At 38.4% G+C, this 21,718-nt stretch overlaps 2 protein-coding genes across 2 annotated transcripts in view; one reads left to right on the top strand and one right to left on the bottom strand.

The window, feature by feature from the left end:
* LOC136245822 (ubiquitin-conjugating enzyme E2 G1-like) overlaps window positions 1–21,718 on the bottom strand; it is a 124,879-nt gene that overhangs the window by 65,014 nt on the left and 38,147 nt on the right. The window lies entirely within an intron of this gene.
* LOC136245819 (uncharacterized) overlaps window positions 1–21,718 on the top strand; it is a 104,749-nt gene that overhangs the window by 79,046 nt on the left and 3,985 nt on the right. Inside the window, exons 3-4 of the mRNA XM_066037293.1 lie at window positions 19,365–19,505; window positions 19,949–20,399. Of these exons, the coding sequence (XP_065893365.1) occupies window positions 19,365–19,505; window positions 19,949–20,399 (592 nt within the window). The remainder of the gene's footprint in view (window positions 1–19,364; window positions 19,506–19,948; window positions 20,400–21,718) is intronic.

The raw sequence follows: 21,718 nt of genomic DNA, 5'->3' as shown, positions 1-21,718 counted from the left end.
TTCAACATCATAAGTGAGTTGAAACTGATATTAGAATATATTTCACTCATGAATTGATGCAGTAAAACGTTTTTAAAGTCAAGTGTCTCATAATTGCTGCAAGTGTCCCATAATTGGTTAATTGACTGTATTTTGTTTATTCAGCATTTCTTGCTGGTATACGATTTTGAAAAATTTACTATACCAATAAATAGAGCAATAGTGACTGTAACTACATCCCAAGTTTCAATGCTTTGGGTGATTTACTTTTGTTTTTACGAAGTGTTGAATGCAGGTGTCTCATAACCCATCCAAAGTCCCATAATTGGGTCATTGACCATGCCATGCTCTACTGTCTACTTTGCTGCTCTAAACAATAATTATTATGATTAAATACCACCCAAAGATAGTAGGGTAGATACACTACACGCACCAAAAATTTGGAGGTCAACAACTATTTCCTTCCAGAATAGCATGTGGTTGCATTTTGGTGTCTCATATATGCAGCATCTACTCTACTAAATATAAATAAGGAGTAGTTAGTTTTGTTATGATTTGTAAAAATTGTAAATTGATGACATAAGAAATGGCGACTGTTCTATTAGAGTAGTGACTGCTCTATTAGAGTATCTCGATCTTTGCACAATAATTCAAATTTATTTGCCTCACTTTCTTCACAGTGTACAGTTTAGCTATCACTGTAAAGTACATCTATATCTGTTGTCTTCTATTTGCCCATTGGCTTTCTATATTTCTGAGTACAGTTGTTAATGCATGATTCTAATTTCTGGTATCAATATATTACTGTAGGTCCAAGGGGGGCAAGAGAAGGGCCAGAGGGGGCACAGCACCCCTTGGACCCCCCTCAGATCCGCCTATGGGGTGCAACATTAAACTGAAACTTGTGGCATTTGTACAGGTGGAGTGTGTATATCATTATTCTGCTGCTGTAGAAACACGGACAGCCAAACAACTATGGTCAGGTAATCACTTACCAGTTGGTATTAATATACTATAGTATGTTCACGTTGAGCTGAATCCTGAAAAACAGCTAAAAGTTAAAATTGGATTTATTCTCAACAGAGTTAACATTTCAGCCAACCAGATGATTAATGGTAACAGCAAAGGTGTCAACAACAGACACGTCCGGTTTGGCTACATTACAAGTTCGGGAAAGGGCTGTAATGGACACTGTACTTATATGGCTTCCCCATAGGAAATGTATTGTGGAAATTTTAATTGGCTGTAAATACTATGCCAAACATTTGAACAAAAAGATTTTGAAATATTTTTAGCGGGTCAAGCAGTACTACAAATGAGCCAAATTTCAAGATTGTGTGTAATTGCATTCATGAGTTATTAAATGTTTTTGAGGATTCAGCTCAACGTGAACATACTATAGAAGGTGGCACTTTCTGATATCGCAATACAATGCTCCATCTACTCGCCTACGCATTTTCTAAATTTGCGCACCTATTAAATAGAACACTCTATGGAGATATCAAAAACCAGCCTAGCTACACTATCATCCTTTTAGTATGTTGATGCCAAATGATAAATGATTGTTTTACTTTGATAAAGTTGCTGTCCATGATTCTGTTGTGGCAGAGGATCACAAAACAAAATTTTGTATTGTGGTATTGGGGTTTTGCCACATATTTATTAAGCATGTAAAAAGGTGAAACCGCTCTATAGTGGTGTATAATGGATGTTCTGGAAATAAATATAGTAATATGTACAAGGAATTAGTACTAAGGTTTTATTATCTAATTTTTAAGGCTCTTGGCCTGCACAGGGTTGCTTCCCAAACTACAAAAAGAAAACACTTACACAAACAACTACAGATACATGCATCTAAAGACAGTAATAATAGCAGTCAAATACAAGGTGACAATGCAGAGCCTGATAAATGAAGGTACAAGGGAGAGATAGAACATTGATGGAAATATAGTTCCAAAGGAACTTGTAATGGTTGACCTCATGGAAAGTGGATGGCTTCCAGTGGAAAGTGAATGGAATTTGGTAATGATAAAGTTGATTGTAGCTAAATCATATAGCAAGCATAATGACGTTTGAGTTGCAAGGATTGGCAATACAAGTAGCTGGTCCTCCTTCTGATAGATGGGTTCCAAGTGACTGCCACATACCCATCTACAATAGCAACACGGTACTGCATACACTTCACTCCATGCTCCTCATTAATAATGTTATACACTTCTTCTGTTTTATAAGTGGCACTTTGCTGGAACCTAGGTGGTATCATGCAGGGTTGGCCTTAAGGGTAGGAAGTTATCTAGGATAGGCAGCTGACTAGGAGTAAGGGGGCCACCAAAGCTCTAAAACTAGGACCCCAGTTTTCAAATGCAAATTCAATATAATAGTTGGTTCTTACTTAGAAGAGAGAATCACAATATGCAAAGAGAATCACTAATGAGCAATAAGCAGTAATTATACTGGAATGCATTGGTGGTTGCACATGATATTCATTGTACTGTGCACTAGGATGCAGCCAATACATTAGGAATGCATCAACTATCACTTAAGCTTTTCACTATGGGCAGCATGTGATTGAATTGATTAAAACAAATTCACACAGGTGTACATGTGGCAGTTATTCACTTAATGTGATGATGGGTGCTTATTATAAATAGTCATTCCATGTCAAATCACTGAGAAATTGTAGGGTCACTTCTCGGATTTTGACGAAACTTGGTGTGTTTGTAGTATCTATGGCACTCATCACCCATAGCAATTTTTAACCTCATACACCACATAGTTTCTGATTTATGACCACAAATATTTTGAATATTTCATGAAAACTTGGTCCGTCTTGAGTTACAAAATCAACTGTAGCTCACCACTGTGTTAATGTTTTAAATAAAATTTTCAGCGATTAAAGACTGTTAATTGATCTTTCAAGTAACTCATAAACTATGGGATATCAACTTAATTAAGGTTCAACAAGGCTCCATTAAAAACTTTACTCCTTAATATTTCAAAAAGTGCTGCTTCAATTTCTTTGATTTTTTAGTAAATAATAAATAGGCTATGGTCTATTGTTAGTAAAATTTTTGTGGTGGGGCCACAATGGGCTCAAGAGATACAAGTACACAAAAATTTGGAATTTTCAACTAGAGTAGGGACCATAGCACATTGATAAAAAGTACTGAAACAAGTTGGAGTAGTCCATGATATTAAATCACAGTAAAACAATAAGAAGTGTTATATCCCTACTGTGTATTTCCATTACAGTATCTTGAGCACAGTAGGGATATAACACTTTTTATTATTTTACTGTCATTCAATGTAATGGACTACTCCAACTTGTTTCAGTACTTTTTATCGATGTGCTATGGTCCCTACTCTAGTTGAAAATTCCAAATTTTTTCGTGTACTTGTTTATTAACTTTTTTTGGAAATAATTTTATTATGACTAGTGAACCCACACATACCGCATCTGAAATGGCACCGCACGCCCCAGCTATATCAATTATTGTCTGAAAAGTGAAGTATCCATTACCCTTCATTGTCAGCTATGTTCAACCTGTTAAACAGCATTTCAAATCAAGAACTGTTCGAAAAGCACCTCTACAATCCACGAATACCAAAAGAAAGAAATAGTGCCATGCGCCCCAATTATATTAATTATCGTCTGAAAAGGTATCCATTATGCTTCGCTGTTGGCTATGTTCAACCCATTACACAGCAATATGGATCAAGAACTGTTTGAAAAGCATCTCTGCAATCATAATAGCCATCAAGGCCGGAGGAGACGGTCTGGTTGGTCAGGCCTGAGCCAGATCAATAATCTGGAGCTGGACCAACTCGAACTATATTACTTTCATGCAATCTCTGGACGATATTTACACATACATTTCAGATGTTATTAAAAATGCATGGCACGAGTAGTTAGCTATAGTTTCTCAGCCTTACTAGAGCACAAAACTACACATACGGTACTTCCAATTACCTTACAGTACAGCATAGCATTTGTATCGTTTTGTGCAGAAATGATTGTGGGTTCTATGTATCACGTGTGCTGACAGTTGCATTTATCACATGTACGGCAGGTGCCTTCTTTGATTCTAAACCAGCACACTTATATTACAATTCAATCTTCATAATAATCATTAGCATTTCTTGGCTTGGTTTCTTTTACTGGGCGAAGGGCTGGCAGTGACAAACTAGGTGCCTCATTCTGCGGCGAAAAGCTGTACACCCATACACTACATGGTGGCCATCTGCATGAGATCTTGATAAGAAATCACTCCTATTCAACAACTCACTCATCCTGTCGAAAGACTGAACAAACTCAGTCTCACTCCACATCACGCCATTTTCGAATAGTGATTGATCTCGTGACTGTCCACCAGTATATTTACGTGATGATCCGTTCACTTATGTTGCATACAAACCAGTATAGTATACTGCATTTTTGTAGCTGTGTAGCTATTCACTGTATCCAGCTAGCATGTCTAGTATCCAGCTAGCATGTCTAGTATCCAGCTATCCAGCTAGCTAGAAGGGATATAACACTTCTTATCATTTGTTTGTCGTGCACTACTCCAGCTTGCTTCAGTACTTTTTATTGATGCAATGGTCCCTACTCTAGTTGAAAAGTCCAATATTTTTGTGTACTTTTCATATGTAACCTAGTAATCTATGTATGTAACTATTTGTATGTAACACAACAGCTGCACATGGACAAAAGAACAATGATACAATAGAAAGAATACTGCTACAGACAAGTCACTTAGCTAGATAGTATGAATGCAATGTTTGGTTGTTGCAAACAAATACTATAAATAGCCCTTATAGTGTGAATGTATGCAATCAATTACTGCATAGTAAAATGATGCTGCTGAGGGTATGTTGTGAACTTACATGGATTATTCAAATACAGTGTACATTATAAACAGTGCTGTTGCTAAAAATTGGTTACTTACACTGGGTTAATAAGTTAATAAGTATAGAGCTTTTATAAGCAGTACAAAGAACACATGTAAATACTTGGTACAGTGGGAAGATACCCAACTCTTAAAGTAAGAGGTCAACAGTTCATTTCTCACTGCAGGCAAATATTATTTTTATTTAGACCACTTTTAGGAACAAGTTTTTACAAAGCACATTGACTGCTGTGTATTAGTGGGGTATTGAGAGTTCAATATATTAGAGTATGTAACACTTTCACACCTCAGATAAAAGGAATTTTTAGTGCTACAAATGTATGCACTCCCCTTATACACTGTACGTATGCACTAACCATCAGGCACTGCATGCCCTTGGACATTGTGCGTACATATCAGGCAATGCACTTCTGCCTGTGTTACAGCTATTACATATCAAGCTTTTCCAAGAAGTTTGGTTATATATCATCCTGAGGAGGAAAGCCCCCTTCATGGACTGAGGGGAGCCCTATGGAATAAAGTAATGCTGGCCTTATTTGTAAAATATACAAAAAAAATTGAAAAAGTAATAATAATGTTTATAACTGCATATATCATGATGTTGTGACACTGGTGTATGCTGTAGATAAAGCAAGCATCATGGATTACTTTTTACATCACAGGAAGAATCCATCTACTTCATGTGATGAGCCTCAGAAGTTTCTACACAGTTTGCCAGGACTTCCTATATATTCCCAACCAAACAAGCAGCTATCTACAGTGCAGTGTGTTGATATTCTCCTTCACCCCAACCTATCTAAACATTTTTTATGTTCACGAGTACCCTTTGATGTAAACTGTAATTCAGTATATGTTGTTGACATGGCCAACTTAGTTGACCCCAAGGATATAGTATGTGATGACATGGGTGCATGGAAATGGAAAGGCAGCTATCACAGATGGATAACTGTAGATGAAACTGGATGGATTACAGTTATTGGCAAGGACCTTTCAACACCTCCACAGTTACCCTACTATCGTATATGGAAGAGGTACACAGTAAACAAATCTAGTAGTGACCTGAACAGGATGATAGTCACCATGGAAGGTATAATTAGCACAAAAGGCATATAACCATTTTAAATGAATTCCATTAATATTATTGTGATTAACAGTGGCTTGGTAGTATGTTTTGTAAGAAACTGTTGCAAATTTCATACAGTAACAATTAATGCAATACTGCATGTCAGGCTTTCAACTAAGCAAATTTATGCACACTGTTAGAGTTTTATTCTTAATTTTGTAAAGTGTGATACATAGCTACATACTCCATAAACATCATAATGCACCTAGCAATGTTATGCCCCACCCCTATCCCAGGGTAGCGTGGAGATTTGACAAAGTCTAGTGTCACATTCCCCAGTACTGGGGGCTAAGATGCTTGTTAAAAACCCCACTATGTTCCGACCTTGATAGAGGGGTTTTTGTAGGGGATTTGATTTACTTATTATTTAAATAATTTTTGGTTAGCAAACTGCCACCATCAAAAGCCCCAGGGGTGGGGCAAGTGTAGATGTCAAATCCCCAGTTGGTATATGGGGACCCCAGGTGTGGGGTTTGACATTGATAGGTGCATATTAAATACTTACTTTAAATTTTAACACAATGTTATATGCCTATCTCTCTTTCTTTCGTAGATTCTGATAATGACACCTTAAACCTTGCCTTATTGCAGTATACTTTTAAAGACAAAGAACACAAAATCAAGGTGGCTCCACATGGCAATTCAGTTAAATCAGAAAACTATGTCCGTACCATGCCAAGTGTAATGGAAAAGTTAAAGTGTGCGTCTTCAACAAACACAGCCAAGCATGCCATCGCCTTAGTAAAGAACACTACAGGCAGTGTAACAACAGCCTTGTCAGCTGCAGGAATACCTCGTGGCCGGCAGCAAGTAGATGACATACGAAAAAAACTTTTCAAAACTGATTCTGATCCACTGTTTAGTCTGATGACCATGTGTAAAGAAGGGGAAAGCAGTAAGTCACCAGATGCTTTTGTCAGAATAGTGACTGGTGCACCATATCCCATGATGGTATTAGCATTTGATTGGGTATTAAACGATCTTGTCAGATTTTGTGCTTCTTCTTCAACTACATTGAGTCCATTGGGTATAGATCCTACTTTTAATCTTGGATCATTCGATGTTACAGTCACTACATATCGCCATTTGCTACTAACCAAACAGGGTAATGTATCCACACATCCAGTGTTATTTGGGCCTTTGTTTATTCATGTGAAGAAAGATTTTGAAGCTTATCACTTTTTTGCATCTTCATTAGTTAGCAAACAACCGCAATTAGCCAAATTACACTGCTTTGGAACAGATGGTGAGGCAGCTTTGGTAAAAGCTTTTTCTGCTGTTTTTCCTGGGGCTATACATTTACGCTGTTTTCTTCATTTTCGTCAGAATATTGAGCAGAAATTACGTGAGTTTGGTATAGGTGCTGCAGCAGTTAAGGAATACAAAAAGGACATATTTGGTGATCCAATTCAATTGCAATTTGGTCTGGTTGATTCTAGCAGTGAATCCGATCTAGACAACAAGTTGGATCAGTTAGAAAAGAAATGGGATGACCTAGAAATCCCATTTAATTTCCCTCCTGAATTTCATTCATGGTTCAAGGTATACTGCAGAGAAGTCATAGCCATGTCTATGCTACGCCCACTACGAGAAAAAGCTGGTTTGGGTTGTCTGCCTTCCCCGTATTACACAAATGACATTGAATCCAAAAATAACATTCTAAAGCAGCATCTTCACCGCAAACCTTCCGCATTGCCAGGTTTTGTTGACAGTATGAAGGCACTGATAACAAATCAGCGAACTGAGGTTGAGAAAGCAGTAGCATCGCATGGTGAATATCATTTGGTATCCCAGTATTCCAAGTTGGCATGTGATCAGCAAAAGTGGTTTAAAATGTCAAGCAAACAGAGACTGGGTAAAATATCATCATTCATGAAAGCTTCTGTTATACCAACGTTTGAAAGTAATTCTAACAGTGGTAGCATGCAAGAAAAACCTTCACCACTTGAAGCTCTAACACTACCTGTAAATATGGCTAGAACTATCTGGAGCCGAGCCAGATCAATCGTGGAGGATGCAGCAATCACAAATGCTCCCGGCGATGATACAGCATACATTGTAAGAAGCAACAGTGGAAAAAGACCTCATTATGTTCAACCTGCCAAAGGTGGTGGTTATCTGTGTGATGAAGAATGCCTGGATTACAAATCCTCCAAAATTTGTGCTCACACAGTTGCAGCTAGCCTTAAAGGCACAGGGATCAAATCATTAGTAGAATGGTATAAAAAGTTGAAGTACAAGCCTAATTTTACAGCTCTAGCTGACTGTAGCAAGCCATCTTCTGCAGGAAAGAACAACCAGAAAGGTGTTTCTAAGAAGATTTCTCGGGTCATCCATAGCGTCACAGATGAAGCAGATGAAGAAGATTTCACTAGTCGTATACCACCAGTGGATGTGGGTGAGGAAACTTCTCTGTCTGCGATAACGGATTCTGGAATGCTGGGAACTTCATCACAAAGTACATCACAAAGTACTGGTAGTTCAGTCTGCAGTAGCTACGGTGTAGTAGCCCAACCTCAATGTGGTTCAGCATCACAGAGTTCAGTGGTAGGTTCCAATCTATCATTTCAGCAATTCCATGACACATCGGTACCTGTTGGTAGTGCACTGAGACAGCAAGTTTCACGACATCCTAATGTCCAGACAAATGTCTTTAATGTCACACCTCCTGTACAATCTCCACAAGTGCCACAACAACACTTTGGATTTATATCTGGAGTTCCTCCCCCCCTTATTCCCTATACACCCCCTGGCCTTGGTCTTGTTGCTGCAATGCCACCTGTTCATCTAAATGCAACAGCTGTACAGTCACAACAACCACCTCCTGTTGCATTGCCATTTTGGATTGACTTTGCTCATGGTAACATATCTAGGTGCAATGGATGCAGTGGGAAGATAGAGCGCCCACCACCACCAGATAATTTAATACTTCAACACAAGGAAAAGGTGCTTTTCCAAAACCCAAACACAGGAATGTACCAATTGAGTCGAGAGCTTAGAAATGTTTACTACCATGCGAAGATGTCATGTATATCACCCCACTTTTGTGATTTTAACCCAGCAGTTCATATTAGAGTAGATGCAACAGCCAATGCTATATACTGATGTACACATTAGACATATCAGCGAACAGTTTAACTTGAACATCAACTATATAGCCAACAGATTTTCTGTTTAATTTGTATAGGCAGTTCTTTGACATTGTAACCTAATAGTTACTCATAATACTTGTCACATACTTTTCATTTGAAACAAAGCATTAATTTAATGTAGCTAGCTAGTACTTTTGTATAGTATTACCCTTCCATTATTGGTGATAATACCATATAGCCACGAATTGGCTGCTGCTGTACTAGGTCTGGTGGAAAGAATGAAAACGTGTTATTTGAATCATTGTGGCATTGGACTTCTCACCGATACATATTTTAAGCACCTCATTCTTTTCGTGGATTTAGTGGGCACTTTATCCATGAAACTTAAATCTTTTGTAGCTCCTGTACAAGTTGTAATGAGATCAATGTCTAAACCACGAAAATTAATTTTGTTCCATGGATTTACCACCATAGATATTATATACTATATAGCTATCCAGTTATGTTTCCGCAATTTGGCAATAGACGGATGCTTTTACGTCACAAAATTTTGTTAAAATGGGTAACCGCCACTAGTCCACGGGGAAAGAAGTGGGGCTTGTACTTTAAAATTTGTGTAATTTAATTTTATTTAAATCACTATTAGCTACAAGAGGCTGCAACTCGGCTTCTGGTAATTCATTAAGCATGAAACACTTATACTCAGGACATAGAACAGAACTCGAGAAAGCGATTATCATGATCACAACTGAAACAAAACTTCAGTAAGAAAGAATGATCTCTTTTAGGCCTACGTAGATTAGTCGATTTTCAAAGTACTTGTTTTAAAATCCTTGTGCATGCCCACGCCAATTATCAGTCGTAACTCACCCAGCAAGGATCAAATTAACCTGCACTACTTAAATATTTAATACTCTCTTCCTAGCTCATAACATGCAAGGCCTTAGAAAAATAAGGCACAACAAACCTGAGATGAGTAAACTCGAGCTCCAATGGCATGCGTACATTATTTCGAAAGCGCATTTGGCGAGGTGATTTTACCCATGATGTAAGTAGACTTGTGTGTTGCTATATGACTTGTGTGTGTAATCTGCTCCATTAGTAATTTTCCGCTGGTTGTTTCCGTTCCCGCTTTCCGTGTCCATTTCCGCTTTCCGTGTCCATTTCCGCTTTCCGTGTCCATTTCCGCTTTCCTATAATTCCACTTACCCATGTCGTTGGCCTATCCCGAAATTGTGGGGATTCTACTGCGCAGCTTCCGGATTGTTGTTTGGTGCAAATGACGTGACGTGATCTGCTGCATTTGCGTCCTGTTACCATAGATATCTCATTAGTAGCTATGGTAACAGGATGCAAATAATAGCAAATCACGTCATTCATGCCAATCAACAATCCGGAAGCTGCGTAGTGGAATCCCTACAATCTCGGGATAGGCCAACGACGATGCTATACTATGTTTACCAGACCCTTTTCTTTCCCACCCCCACACAAAAGAAAGAAAAGGGTCTGGCTACGCAAGACTAATTATAATCTATGGTTTTTGTCTCGGTTTTGTTTAGGCCCACTCCAAATAAATTCTCTGTTTCTCGTCCCTGGATTCAGCATGCGGTTGGGCGGTCCATTTTCATTATAAGATTGGCAGCTCTTTAAGCAAGGGGCATAACCATAAAATTGCATAAAGCATGCTTATAAGCTTGTAGCTATCTTCCGTTTAAGTTGCAAAAATAACACAAACGTGAATTTGTGCCGACTTGGTTGGATTGCTGACACATGTTAACAAGATGGCTTTTACATAGATAAGGTATAATATAATCAAACGGTACGTTTAGCTAAGTAGTTTGGATTTAGTTAAGTAGTTTGGTTTAGATTCAACTATAAATCCAGTTAGGATTTGGGTTCAGCCATATTCTTTAATATAGGCTAGATCTCACTATTTGCCTAAAATTCAGGGTTCTGGCAACTGGTTGCAGTGGTACAGTGGTTATGGCTCTGATGCATTGTGAAAAGTCCCAGGATCAAGCTCAGAAATCTCACATCTCATTTTTTTCGTTTTTTTACGAGTTAAAGGCACCAAGCGTTGTGAAATTAGTGTTACCCTTTAAGTAGGGATTGCCTCGAAATTTTCATGCACCGTCCAAAATTCCACCTTTGAAAATCACCATAGATACATCTTACATGACGAAAATCACCTTTACGTAGTTCATATAATACATAATACAGCATAAAATATAACTAAACACAAGTGGCTGGAGATAGAATTTTAAAATCGCCAAAACTCGAATTTTAGTCTGACAGCCTGACTGACCACACTAGTCGCAAGACTAGAACCTAAATGATGCAGGCACGGCCACCATTTTACACCACAATAACGAACTCACCACTGGGATGTGCCTTTTGGGGTTCCGACGAGTGTAGGCCCTCTGCGCCTTGTCTTTTTATCTCCAATCAGGCTGCTTGTCTTCTTCATCTTTCAATCCTGGCACTACTATAAGAGGTATACTAATACTAGCTAGATATCTTCTGCAACTTCACGATTGGGATCCCATTTGCGATTTGTCTGGTGGCAACATGCAAAAGGGCTGGCGCCTCCAGACTAGTTCGTGATAGATTTGCAGCCACACCCATCTAGGTTGACTAATCACGATAGAGTATGGAGACCACACCTCTTCACAATCTAGCTATATACTTAACAGAAATCAAGACCTTATATTGGTCTAGCTAGCTGCACATCCCTTGTCTGACTCGACATACTCTAAACACAACAGTTACCCTAATACAATAGTCATACATTTATGATACTCTAATAGAACAGTCACAAGTCTAGCCGAGCTGCAGCAAAAAACTTTTAAAGACTAGTATTGTAAAAATTGTCAATGTAAAGGGATCTATGCAATAAAAAGTAATGAAACAAGAGATGAATGATGGTATTACGGCATAGCTTGGTGGGAAAATCCCTACTGTGGTACTGAATAGAATAATTGTTATAGCTAATGTTCCAGAGTAGGGATTTTCCCACCGAGCTATGCTGTAATACCGTCATTCATCTCTTGTTTCATTACTTTTTATTGCATAAATCCCTACTTCATTTTCTTATTGACAATTTTTTCAAATACTAATTATTTATGCTTTTACTGAGCCTGTACAGAATGCGAGAATAACCAGAAAATAATAGAAGAATACAGAATAATGGAATATTTAGAGCTGAAAGTAACCAGATGCGGGTGGCGGATGGGAAACAGACAATTTATTTGGAGTGGCCTTAGCTAAAACATTTGTACGTGTTTAAGAACTATTTTAAACGATGCGCAGTCTGAGTATAGAGTCAGAGCTCTCCCTCAAGCTAGTCCAGCACTAGCCTTTGCCCTTCTGTGCTTTCTTGGACAGGGTGCATGTGCTCTTAGGCATGTGTGCACTGGGGAGCTTGGTTATGGCTGTTTTGATTAACTGTATGCAGTCATTACAATGATGTGTGTTTTTTCCATAGATCTCATACACTGTCACACCTCTCTGGAACTTAATTAGGCCACTCCAAGAAAATTCATTGTTTCCCATTTCATTGATCTCAAAACTGTGTGGCGGGCGGTTCATTATTCATTATGGCTATGCTACTAGTTTTTAAATCCATGACCGACACAACAGCTATTAGAGCTAAACTAAGGGCTGAAATACAGTATAAAAGCTCCATGGGTTATGACTCTGAATAAGATTATTGCTAGAAATAGTGCTTGTGTACAACTGCTACACATTCACGTGATAAATATGTTTAGTTTACAGCATAATGAATAAACCATGCAGTAGAAAATTTGCATGCGGGTGGGAAATGGGAAACAATGAATTTTCTTGGAGTGGCCTTATAGTGAATATGCACAAGCTCTTACGAAAGAAGCCAAGGAGAGATATGTGGAAAAGTCACAAAAAGTTGGATCCTCACTTGGACTCTTACATGAATCAAGCATCTTTGCTACCAACTCTCATGTCTATGAGGTTTTGCAAGAGGTGTTCCCAAATCACGTGTACGCATACGAATATGGATAATCTGCGAATATTTTTTTTAAATCAGTAGACAATGTCATGAAAACTCATAAACAAGCTCTTAAGAAATTGAGTGAACTGTTCTACAGTGAATCTCTAAACAAGAAGTTTTGGCGCAGAGATATGTTTAACAGGTACAATATACAAAAAGAGTAGGGCTCCACTGAAAATTAGCTTTACTGAGTGGATTCCCTGTGTAAATAATACAATTACAAAAAAAGGCCTTTTGTAGCAAAAAGAGGCCTCTTTATACCTTTATAAAAAGAAGCCGTCTTGGTCTACATCTTGGTGTTCCCATCAACATATGTGTGTTTGTGGATGTAGTGGAAGCCGTGTTCCATGGCACACTGCAGTGAATGAACTATTCATTGTTCTCTTGTTGCTCTTGTGTCTGGAGGTGTGCCTGCTGTTTGGAGCCTATGCTGTGATGATGGTAAGAGGCCGGATGGCATGTCATTGATTCTTGGTGGCGAGGCTTACCTTTGCTCTGGGGCTTTACCTCTTTGGATACCCTTGCCCCGTATAATTTGTCTACTTTCGAAAGTGATGCCAGCCGGCTGGCAAACTCTGCAGAGTCTGCTAAGATCAGTATTCTTCTTTAACTCCATCTTTTGTCTTCTACTCTCTTCCCACTCCTGTGATGATGGAATTGATGCCATTACAGATGCAGCATTACCATGTTGAACAATCTTCTGAATCAAAAATTGGGTGCCGGGCCCTCTATTATCTCCAGACTGCTCCATTACCTGGGAACTTATCCGCCGTACCAACAAACTGTTTGAGCAAGGCAGAGAGTTTCCTTTAATTTTTAACGTTACCTCTGTGTGTGTGTGTGTGTAATTTTTTGTTTGTTTTGTTTTTGTAGCGAAACTAATATTGAGGCTTGAGAAAATCTAGTTGCAAGTTTTCTAATGTATTGTGTGGGTACCAGTATTTTGCCATACTCAATCCACTCACAATGTACCACTCTTTCAATAGTCCCGTATCGATATTCATTCTTTGTGAACACACCCTTCATTTGGAATACCATTCCATATTGTATACTAGACCTTACTAAAGTTGGTGCCTTGGTGTAAGGTACTATATATATATAGTTAGTTAGCTATATCTACTTCCTCTTTTTCTACATTTTTTTTGTAATCTGGGAAGTACCTTCCCCGTGCAGTTCTTGAGCCTTTTGGTGACTCTTTGACAAATGAGATAATAATATTAAGGCTCTACAACTTCACTTTTGTCACTGACTCGCACAATTAACCTATTTTTGTGTTGTATTGTACCTTCATTGCTTTTGCTTTCTTTGTATTAACTTATGTATGTATGGGAAGTACCCTTGTACAGACTACCATAGATAATATATACACCCTGTATCTATGAGGCTACTGTAAGGCAGGAAAATGGGATATAAATTTTCATGGATTTCACGAGCATCTTATCCACGAAAAGTACAAGTTGTACAGAGATCGACATCAAACCCATGAAAATTTATTCCATGAAAATGGCTAATTCTATGTCGTGACAAGGTTGCGTACATGGGAGTGTATTTGGCCTCAAATACCATTCAATACTTAGCAAATTTTAAAGCACCTCTATTAATATTCAAGCTCACGTGATAATAGCTGGCTTCTTATTTTACTCAACAAAGGTGGCTGTGTTTTTTGGCGCCATTCTTTTAAATGTGCATTTCAGCCGTGATTCAGTTTGCCACTCATCTGGTCTGACAATTATAGTACCGTCCACCAATCATGCAGTTGGATTGACAGTAATTCAGCTTGATGATTATTCCAGTCCGCCTCTCAGAGGGCTTGATAATTCTGTGGTAGTCTTTTGTACTGCAGGGACTAGTCACAGGACATTGACAATATGCAGGTCAGATTGAGCTAGTGTACAACTATCACAGCTCACCAGCCAAGCTGGGTTTATGTTATAACAGGTCAGAACGAGCTTGCATATGGAAATGCAATAGCTCGCCAGGTACAAAATGCTGGGCCTGTTGGAAATATGATCCCGTACCCTGAGGGATGGTAGATCGAGTTAGTGTACAACTATCACAGCTCGCCAGCCAGGCTGGACTTATGTTATGATAGGTCAGAACGAGCTCGATACAATAGCTCACCAGCTACAAAAGTGCTGGGCCTGTTAGAAATACGATCCCCTACCCTGAGGGATGTACATAGGTCACATTGAGCTAGTGTACAGCTATCACAGCTCGCCAGCCAAGCTGGGCCTATGTTATAGCAGGTCAGAACAAGCTTGCGTATGGACATGCAATAGCTCGCCAGCTACAATAATGCTGGACCTGTTGGAAATATGATCCTCTACCCTGAGGGATGTTAGATCGAGCTAGTGTACAACTATCACAGCTCACCAGCCAAGCTGGATTTATGTAATAACAGGTCAGAATGAGCTTGATACAATAGCTCACCAGTCTGTTAGAAATATGATCCCCTACCCTGAGGGATGTACACTTGGATGTACATAGGTCAGATCAAGCTAGTGTACAGCTATCATAGCTCGCCAGCCAAGCTGGGCCTATATTATAGCAGGTCAGAATGAGCTTGCATATGGAGATGCAACAGCTCGCCAGTTACAAAAGTGCTGGGCCTGTTAGGAAAATGCTCACCAGAGTGTGACTACCCTGAGGGATGTAAAACATCTCCTAAGTGCCTACCTACATGAGCTATAAAGCCAAAGTGCAAAGCTTGCTATTATGGGAAAACCACATGACACAGTGTCCAAGAAGAAAAGGCAACCAAGTCATACAAGCTAGTATGCAGGGCAGTAGGAATTATGCCCATATAGCCAATGAGCATTTTGAATCAATGTTTATGAAGGTGCAGAATTCAACAACCAAATTAAAGAACTTACATTAATGAAACACAATAGCCAAATCTTCGGTTGGAAATCCAGCCAGGTATCACCTAGACTTGTGCCATTGGAGCTGGTATCAGGAGTTATCTGAAACTGATTTCCACAGCATTAAGTCCAGTAGACAATCAGAAGGTATGTTTTTAATGTACTAACATTCAGTTCATTTGTTGCAAATTGCCATGGTGTCAATCTTACATTGTAGCTACATGGTACAGTCTCATGTGCATGTATAAGAAGATTATGCTTTAACAAAGAGCAAATAGCTAACAGGTATAGCTGCCAAAATTGGCTATCAATTAGCCAGGTGACACATATCAGAGAATAATAAGGAGAAGGTTTAGTCATGCAGCCTTCAAGACATATTCTGGAGGTTGTATATTCATGACAAATGGCTATTAGTTCATGTGGTCAGAAAATGTTATCAGACCTTACACATCAAAGCATGTGTCTATAAAGCAGTACTATCCATCAGGGTTGCTTCTAGCTATAACATGAACCATACCACTATACCAAAAGGTATCACATGAGAGGATATATTATTATTAAGCGTTGGGTCACCCACTCATCAGTGATTGGTTGGTGTCAGCACCATGAAACAGTACCTCCATGGTACTTAACCTAATTTTTATTTTAGGGAAACTGCTTATTTCTAGCAGCAACTATGTGTATGTATTTAATACCAATTTGGAGCTGGAGACCCACTATCACCTTTACAGCAAAAAAAAAAAAATTTATTCTAGCAAATGTCTAAAACTCAAGGACATTTGAGGTCTCATAAAATTGCACCTGTATTTGAGAGGTGAAGATCTTAACAAATATATAATATACATTTTCAATAAGCAACTACTACAGGACTACATTATAAGGCTGCTAACAACCACACCAAAGGTGTCGTTACATTTAAAAGGTATCAGACTATTAAAGATTAAACTACTGAAGATGCATGCAATATGCAAAATATTCTAAATCGCACAACACTAACAAAGGCAGAAACAGAGAATTACTATGAAACAGATTCTGTGACATCCATGCAGAGGAAAACTGTTCCCAACATTGCATTTCCTTAGCCTGACAATCCTCTCATACTAGTCTGGCTCCCATTTTGCTACAGTTTTAGTATGCTAAATTTTAATATAATTGATAGGATGCTCTCAAGTGGACATTTTCCGGTCAAATGCCTGAACTGTATATAGACAACAGAATGCTCTGTATAAGAGTGTCTTATAAATAGTAGCTGTTGGGAAGACTATACTTATTTACACTTGTTTTTTAATCAAGGATGACTTATGCACACTCCAGCATTGTTTGTATTATTCATTACAATGTAATGTGATGTTGTGATCAGCTTGCAGATGGTACTCTTGCAAGTTATAAGTGGAAAAGTATTTTACTCTCTTGACAGTGGCATCTATTTGATAGTACCCAAACATAATTTGAATTGCAACATGTGAGTGCAACTAGATGCAATAGAAGAAAGTATATGATTATGGACCTCAAACTACTGTATCTAATGGTACAGTGTCTCGATATAAAGTACATTTTTTTTACTGGAAGACCTGTATCACACCAGCTACCAAACAGATGCATATTGTAGAATTACAAGTTTTGTGCATATACACTCCTGTGTATGAAGATGGTCGCTGACTGAATAAGGCATAAGACAAGGCAACTGGACACTGTGCAGTTTGTTTTTATGCTGCAAGTTGTGCTGCACTATATTGTGGGATAAATTTTCCTGGATTTCACAGAATTTCATGGACATTTTATCCAAATTTAAATACAGCGGAATTTTACTAAGCCAGTTACCTTCTGGCCAGGGTTTTTTCTTAGCACCACAGCACAAGTGGTACAGCATGGTTATAAAACGGTACAGTAGTACCGTGTAAGTAGGGATCGTGGTGAAAATTTCATCTAGAGACATTTTATGTGACGAAATTCACCTTTACGGAATAGTACTAGTCCATATAATATACAATACAGCATTTAACGTAACAAAACACTTACAGGTGGCCGGATACAGAATTTTTTTTAAATCGCTAAAACTTGATTTTTATACTCACTGCCTGCCTGATCACAGTCACAAGGTTAGAGGCCAAACGAAGCAGCGCAAGGCCACCATTTTACGCCACAATAACAAACTGACCAGTGGGATGTGCCTTTGGGGTTCTGACCAGTGTAGGCTCTCTGTACCTTGTCTTTTCTTTTATCTTCAATCAGGCTCCTTGTCTTCTTCATCCAACGAAACCATATCAAGATATTAATTTTCTGTATCAGAGCTGGATTTCAGAAGCGCTTCAGTCCCAGCGCTACTATAAGAGTACATTATCTAGATATCTGCAACTTCACTATTGGGATCTCGTTCGAGATAGGTTCGAACCACACCCCTCAAATAAAGGTGTAGGTGGACTAATAACGATAGATTACAGAGACCCCACCTCTTAACAATCTAGCTATACTTAACAGTAAACAAGATCACCTCACCCCTTATTGGTCTAGCTAGCTGCACACCCTTTGGCTGACCTGAGATATACTCTAATACAACAGTCACTCTTATACAACAGTCATATATGATAGAACAGTTATCAGTTACATTGTTCTGATAGACATATTTTTACAAGAAAAAAGAGCAAGCACAATATAAAAACGTTATTGTTCTAAAGGAGATAGGTGCCCCTCAGCAATAGCAAGGGGCATTTTAATGTAATTTTATGACATAAAAGTTATTGTTCTATTAATGGAAATAAACATAATGTGACCAAATTTTGGAAAACTGTTGATCTACACACAATAGTACTTTTGCAGTAAAATACATAAAACAATGAGTAAAAGAATGCTAACTCCAGAAAAAAGTGTATGCAAATTTTGGTTGGTGAATTAACACTCCAATGGATAAATCCTGAGGATCATTGTGTTTGCCTGCTCATAGGGAGTTCAAAAATCCTTGTTTCATTACACGGGAGGGTTTCTGAATTACAGACGTTTGTTTACATTGTGGTATTGAAAGAATTTACCAATGATCTTTCTTCAGTGAATTTGCCTTCCTTCTCAAATACAGAAGCATACCTTTAGTATCTTTAAAATCAGGAATCGGGATACTTGGCCTACCTGACTCTGACTCTCATCTGTGTTATTGTACACATATTTGGAACTCAGGACACCTCACTAACAAGGGCACCAAAAAAACTTAATCTCTCACAAATACATTTTAAAAATGATAAAGGAGAAAGGTTGTGAGTCTTGTGACGTATCAATGAAGATTTGTACACATCGTGAACCACTTCTGTTTCTGATAGTGAGCGTTACTGTATTTATGGTTTGCTGCAGTGATATTAATTGTGATAATTCCTTACTATTCTGACACAGGTCTGTGTAGCTGGCACTACCCCACCTAGACAAGTCCGAGTTCCAGACAGGAATGGCTATCACGATGATGATGATGATGTCATTACTGACATCAGAGGGACTATAGTGGATTACCTGTCTCGTGTTGCCCCTCATTTACAGGTATGATTTATCTTATATTTATATATGTTTGAGTGATAGTCACTATCAAATCTGTTGTAATGTATTATAACAATAAAGGAATGTATCATCAAATATGTTATTTATATGGAAGATCTTTCTTAACTTGTGTATCTCCTTAATAATATTAGCAAAAAAAGGTTACTATATATGTTATCACTAAATGTACTACACATGTAATTATTCCACAGATAGTTTTTGCAGCCATGTACTAGTCAACTGTTATTGTAGTGGTTGTTATGTAAACTGTTGATGTAAGCTGTGTACTCACTTTTTTGGCACTGTGAAACCTGTCGATTAAAAGTCCCAAAAAACATGTCATTTTTGTATTAATAGATCTATGTATGCAATACAGCCACTTCAGGAATCTCAGGTTTCACTGTACTGGTCAACCTTTGAATAGGTAACTCATTTTATATGTACAGTCCAGTAGAGTAACAGATGAGTATGACTATGGTGATTCATTCATCGATGACTCTCAGCTCACCAGTCCAAATCCTAGCCACTGGAGTAGTGTACTACAATCCCCTAGTCCTCGTGTACATAGTAGTAGGAGATCAAGAAGGGCTGATACCAGTACTAGTACTATTCATAGTGAATTACAGTCTCCTAGTCCTCACAGTAGAAGGACAAGATCAACCAGTAACAATACAACTACCTCACATTGGGATAATGTACTACAGTCCCCTAGTCCACAAGTACATGATAGAATCGTAACAAGAAGAGATAGTACTACTCATATTGTGGTGGTACAGTCACCTAGTCCTTGTCTACACGAGAGGACAAGAAGAGCTTATTTGTTGGATCACTCTGACACTGAGGAGCTACCCCAGTCAAGTAGTACACCATCTGGTGATCAACATGTTGATGATTATAGTGAATATCATGCAGTGTTAGCATTGTAATGTACTGTGGGGCATCATGCAGTAGGACCTGCATTATGTAAAAACTGCATGATGAGACTGAATTTGTTTGGATAAATGGAAGTCCATTCAATTGTATGTAGAGGAACTTCATGTAGTTATACCATTTCATTGGGGTACTTCGTTGTGAAAGCTGATCGCGAATTGTTACCAGTAGACCGGACTTATGACAGTTGATAATGGGGTAAACACTGCTAATAGAAACCACTGAATAAACCTGTTTGTAATCTAAAGTCTAGGGGAGGATGTACATGCATTATACTCAGTTAATTTTAAGCTTTTAAGTTGATTAGAGAAGGAAAATGTTTAACTGTTTCGGCACATGACACTATCTGCTGGGATTCTGAAGTATATCTATTTTTTGTTGTTGGAGACAATGGATAATGACTATAGTGACCGTCAGTTACTTGAAAAATGGTGCCCATTGCTGACATGGCTGCATCGCCCTTGCTATTAAGTGCTTATATAGTCCTGTTTTGTTGCAGTGATTTGCAGTCAGTTTTCATGATAAAGTAGTCTGATGACTTGGCTATATCCATACAAAAATTTTGAAATTGTTATGATAGAAGTTGCAATGGATGCTTGTAATGTTAAGCTATCTCTTGAGATGATAGCTCCATATCTTACCTTCCCTACAAGCTGGACCATTTCTAAAACTCATGTTGGAATCAAGTATTAAACATCAGTACCACTAGAATGGACAATTTGCCAATGTTTATACTGCCAAAATCTGCTATTGTGCAGATTCCGTGGTAGTATAGCAGTAGTAGTAGCAGCAGCAGCAGCACCAGCAGCAGCACCAGCACCAGCACCAGCAGCAGTAGCAGCAGCAGCAGCAGTAGTAGTAGTACCTTCCCTACCACGCAAGTTGTACATCTTCACTATTCACTTCGGCAGTGGTTATGAAACCTCATGGCTAGTGCTGCAGTTGTGCAATACCAGTGCACACCTATGTATAACCTAGATAGTGTTAAGTGTGTAGCAAAGAAGTACTTTCAAAAATCACATACTCTAATACAACACAATGGACAATCATACAGATGAACACATCTATGATTTGTCTGCCTTGGCATGCCTTACTTCCTATGTTGTAAGGTAGTCTATACCAACACTACAAGTTAGTTGATATAAATGTGCCACTGCATAAAATGGGTGGCAGAAAACAAAAAAAAGTAATAGCCGAAAAGGTTCAGTGACTCTAGGTAAGGTTTGGATTAAAAGTTGCTATTAACAGGTTGGTGCAGAAACCAAAGTTGTTTATCTGTGGTTTTA

The sequence above is a fragment of the Dysidea avara genome, chromosome 15, assembly GCF_963678975.1.
Source record: "Dysidea avara chromosome 15, odDysAvar1.4, whole genome shotgun sequence".
Lineage (NCBI taxonomy): Eukaryota > Metazoa > Porifera > Demospongiae > Dictyoceratida > Dysideidae > Dysidea > Dysidea avara.
This window is presented reverse-complemented; position numbering and strand designations above follow the sequence as displayed.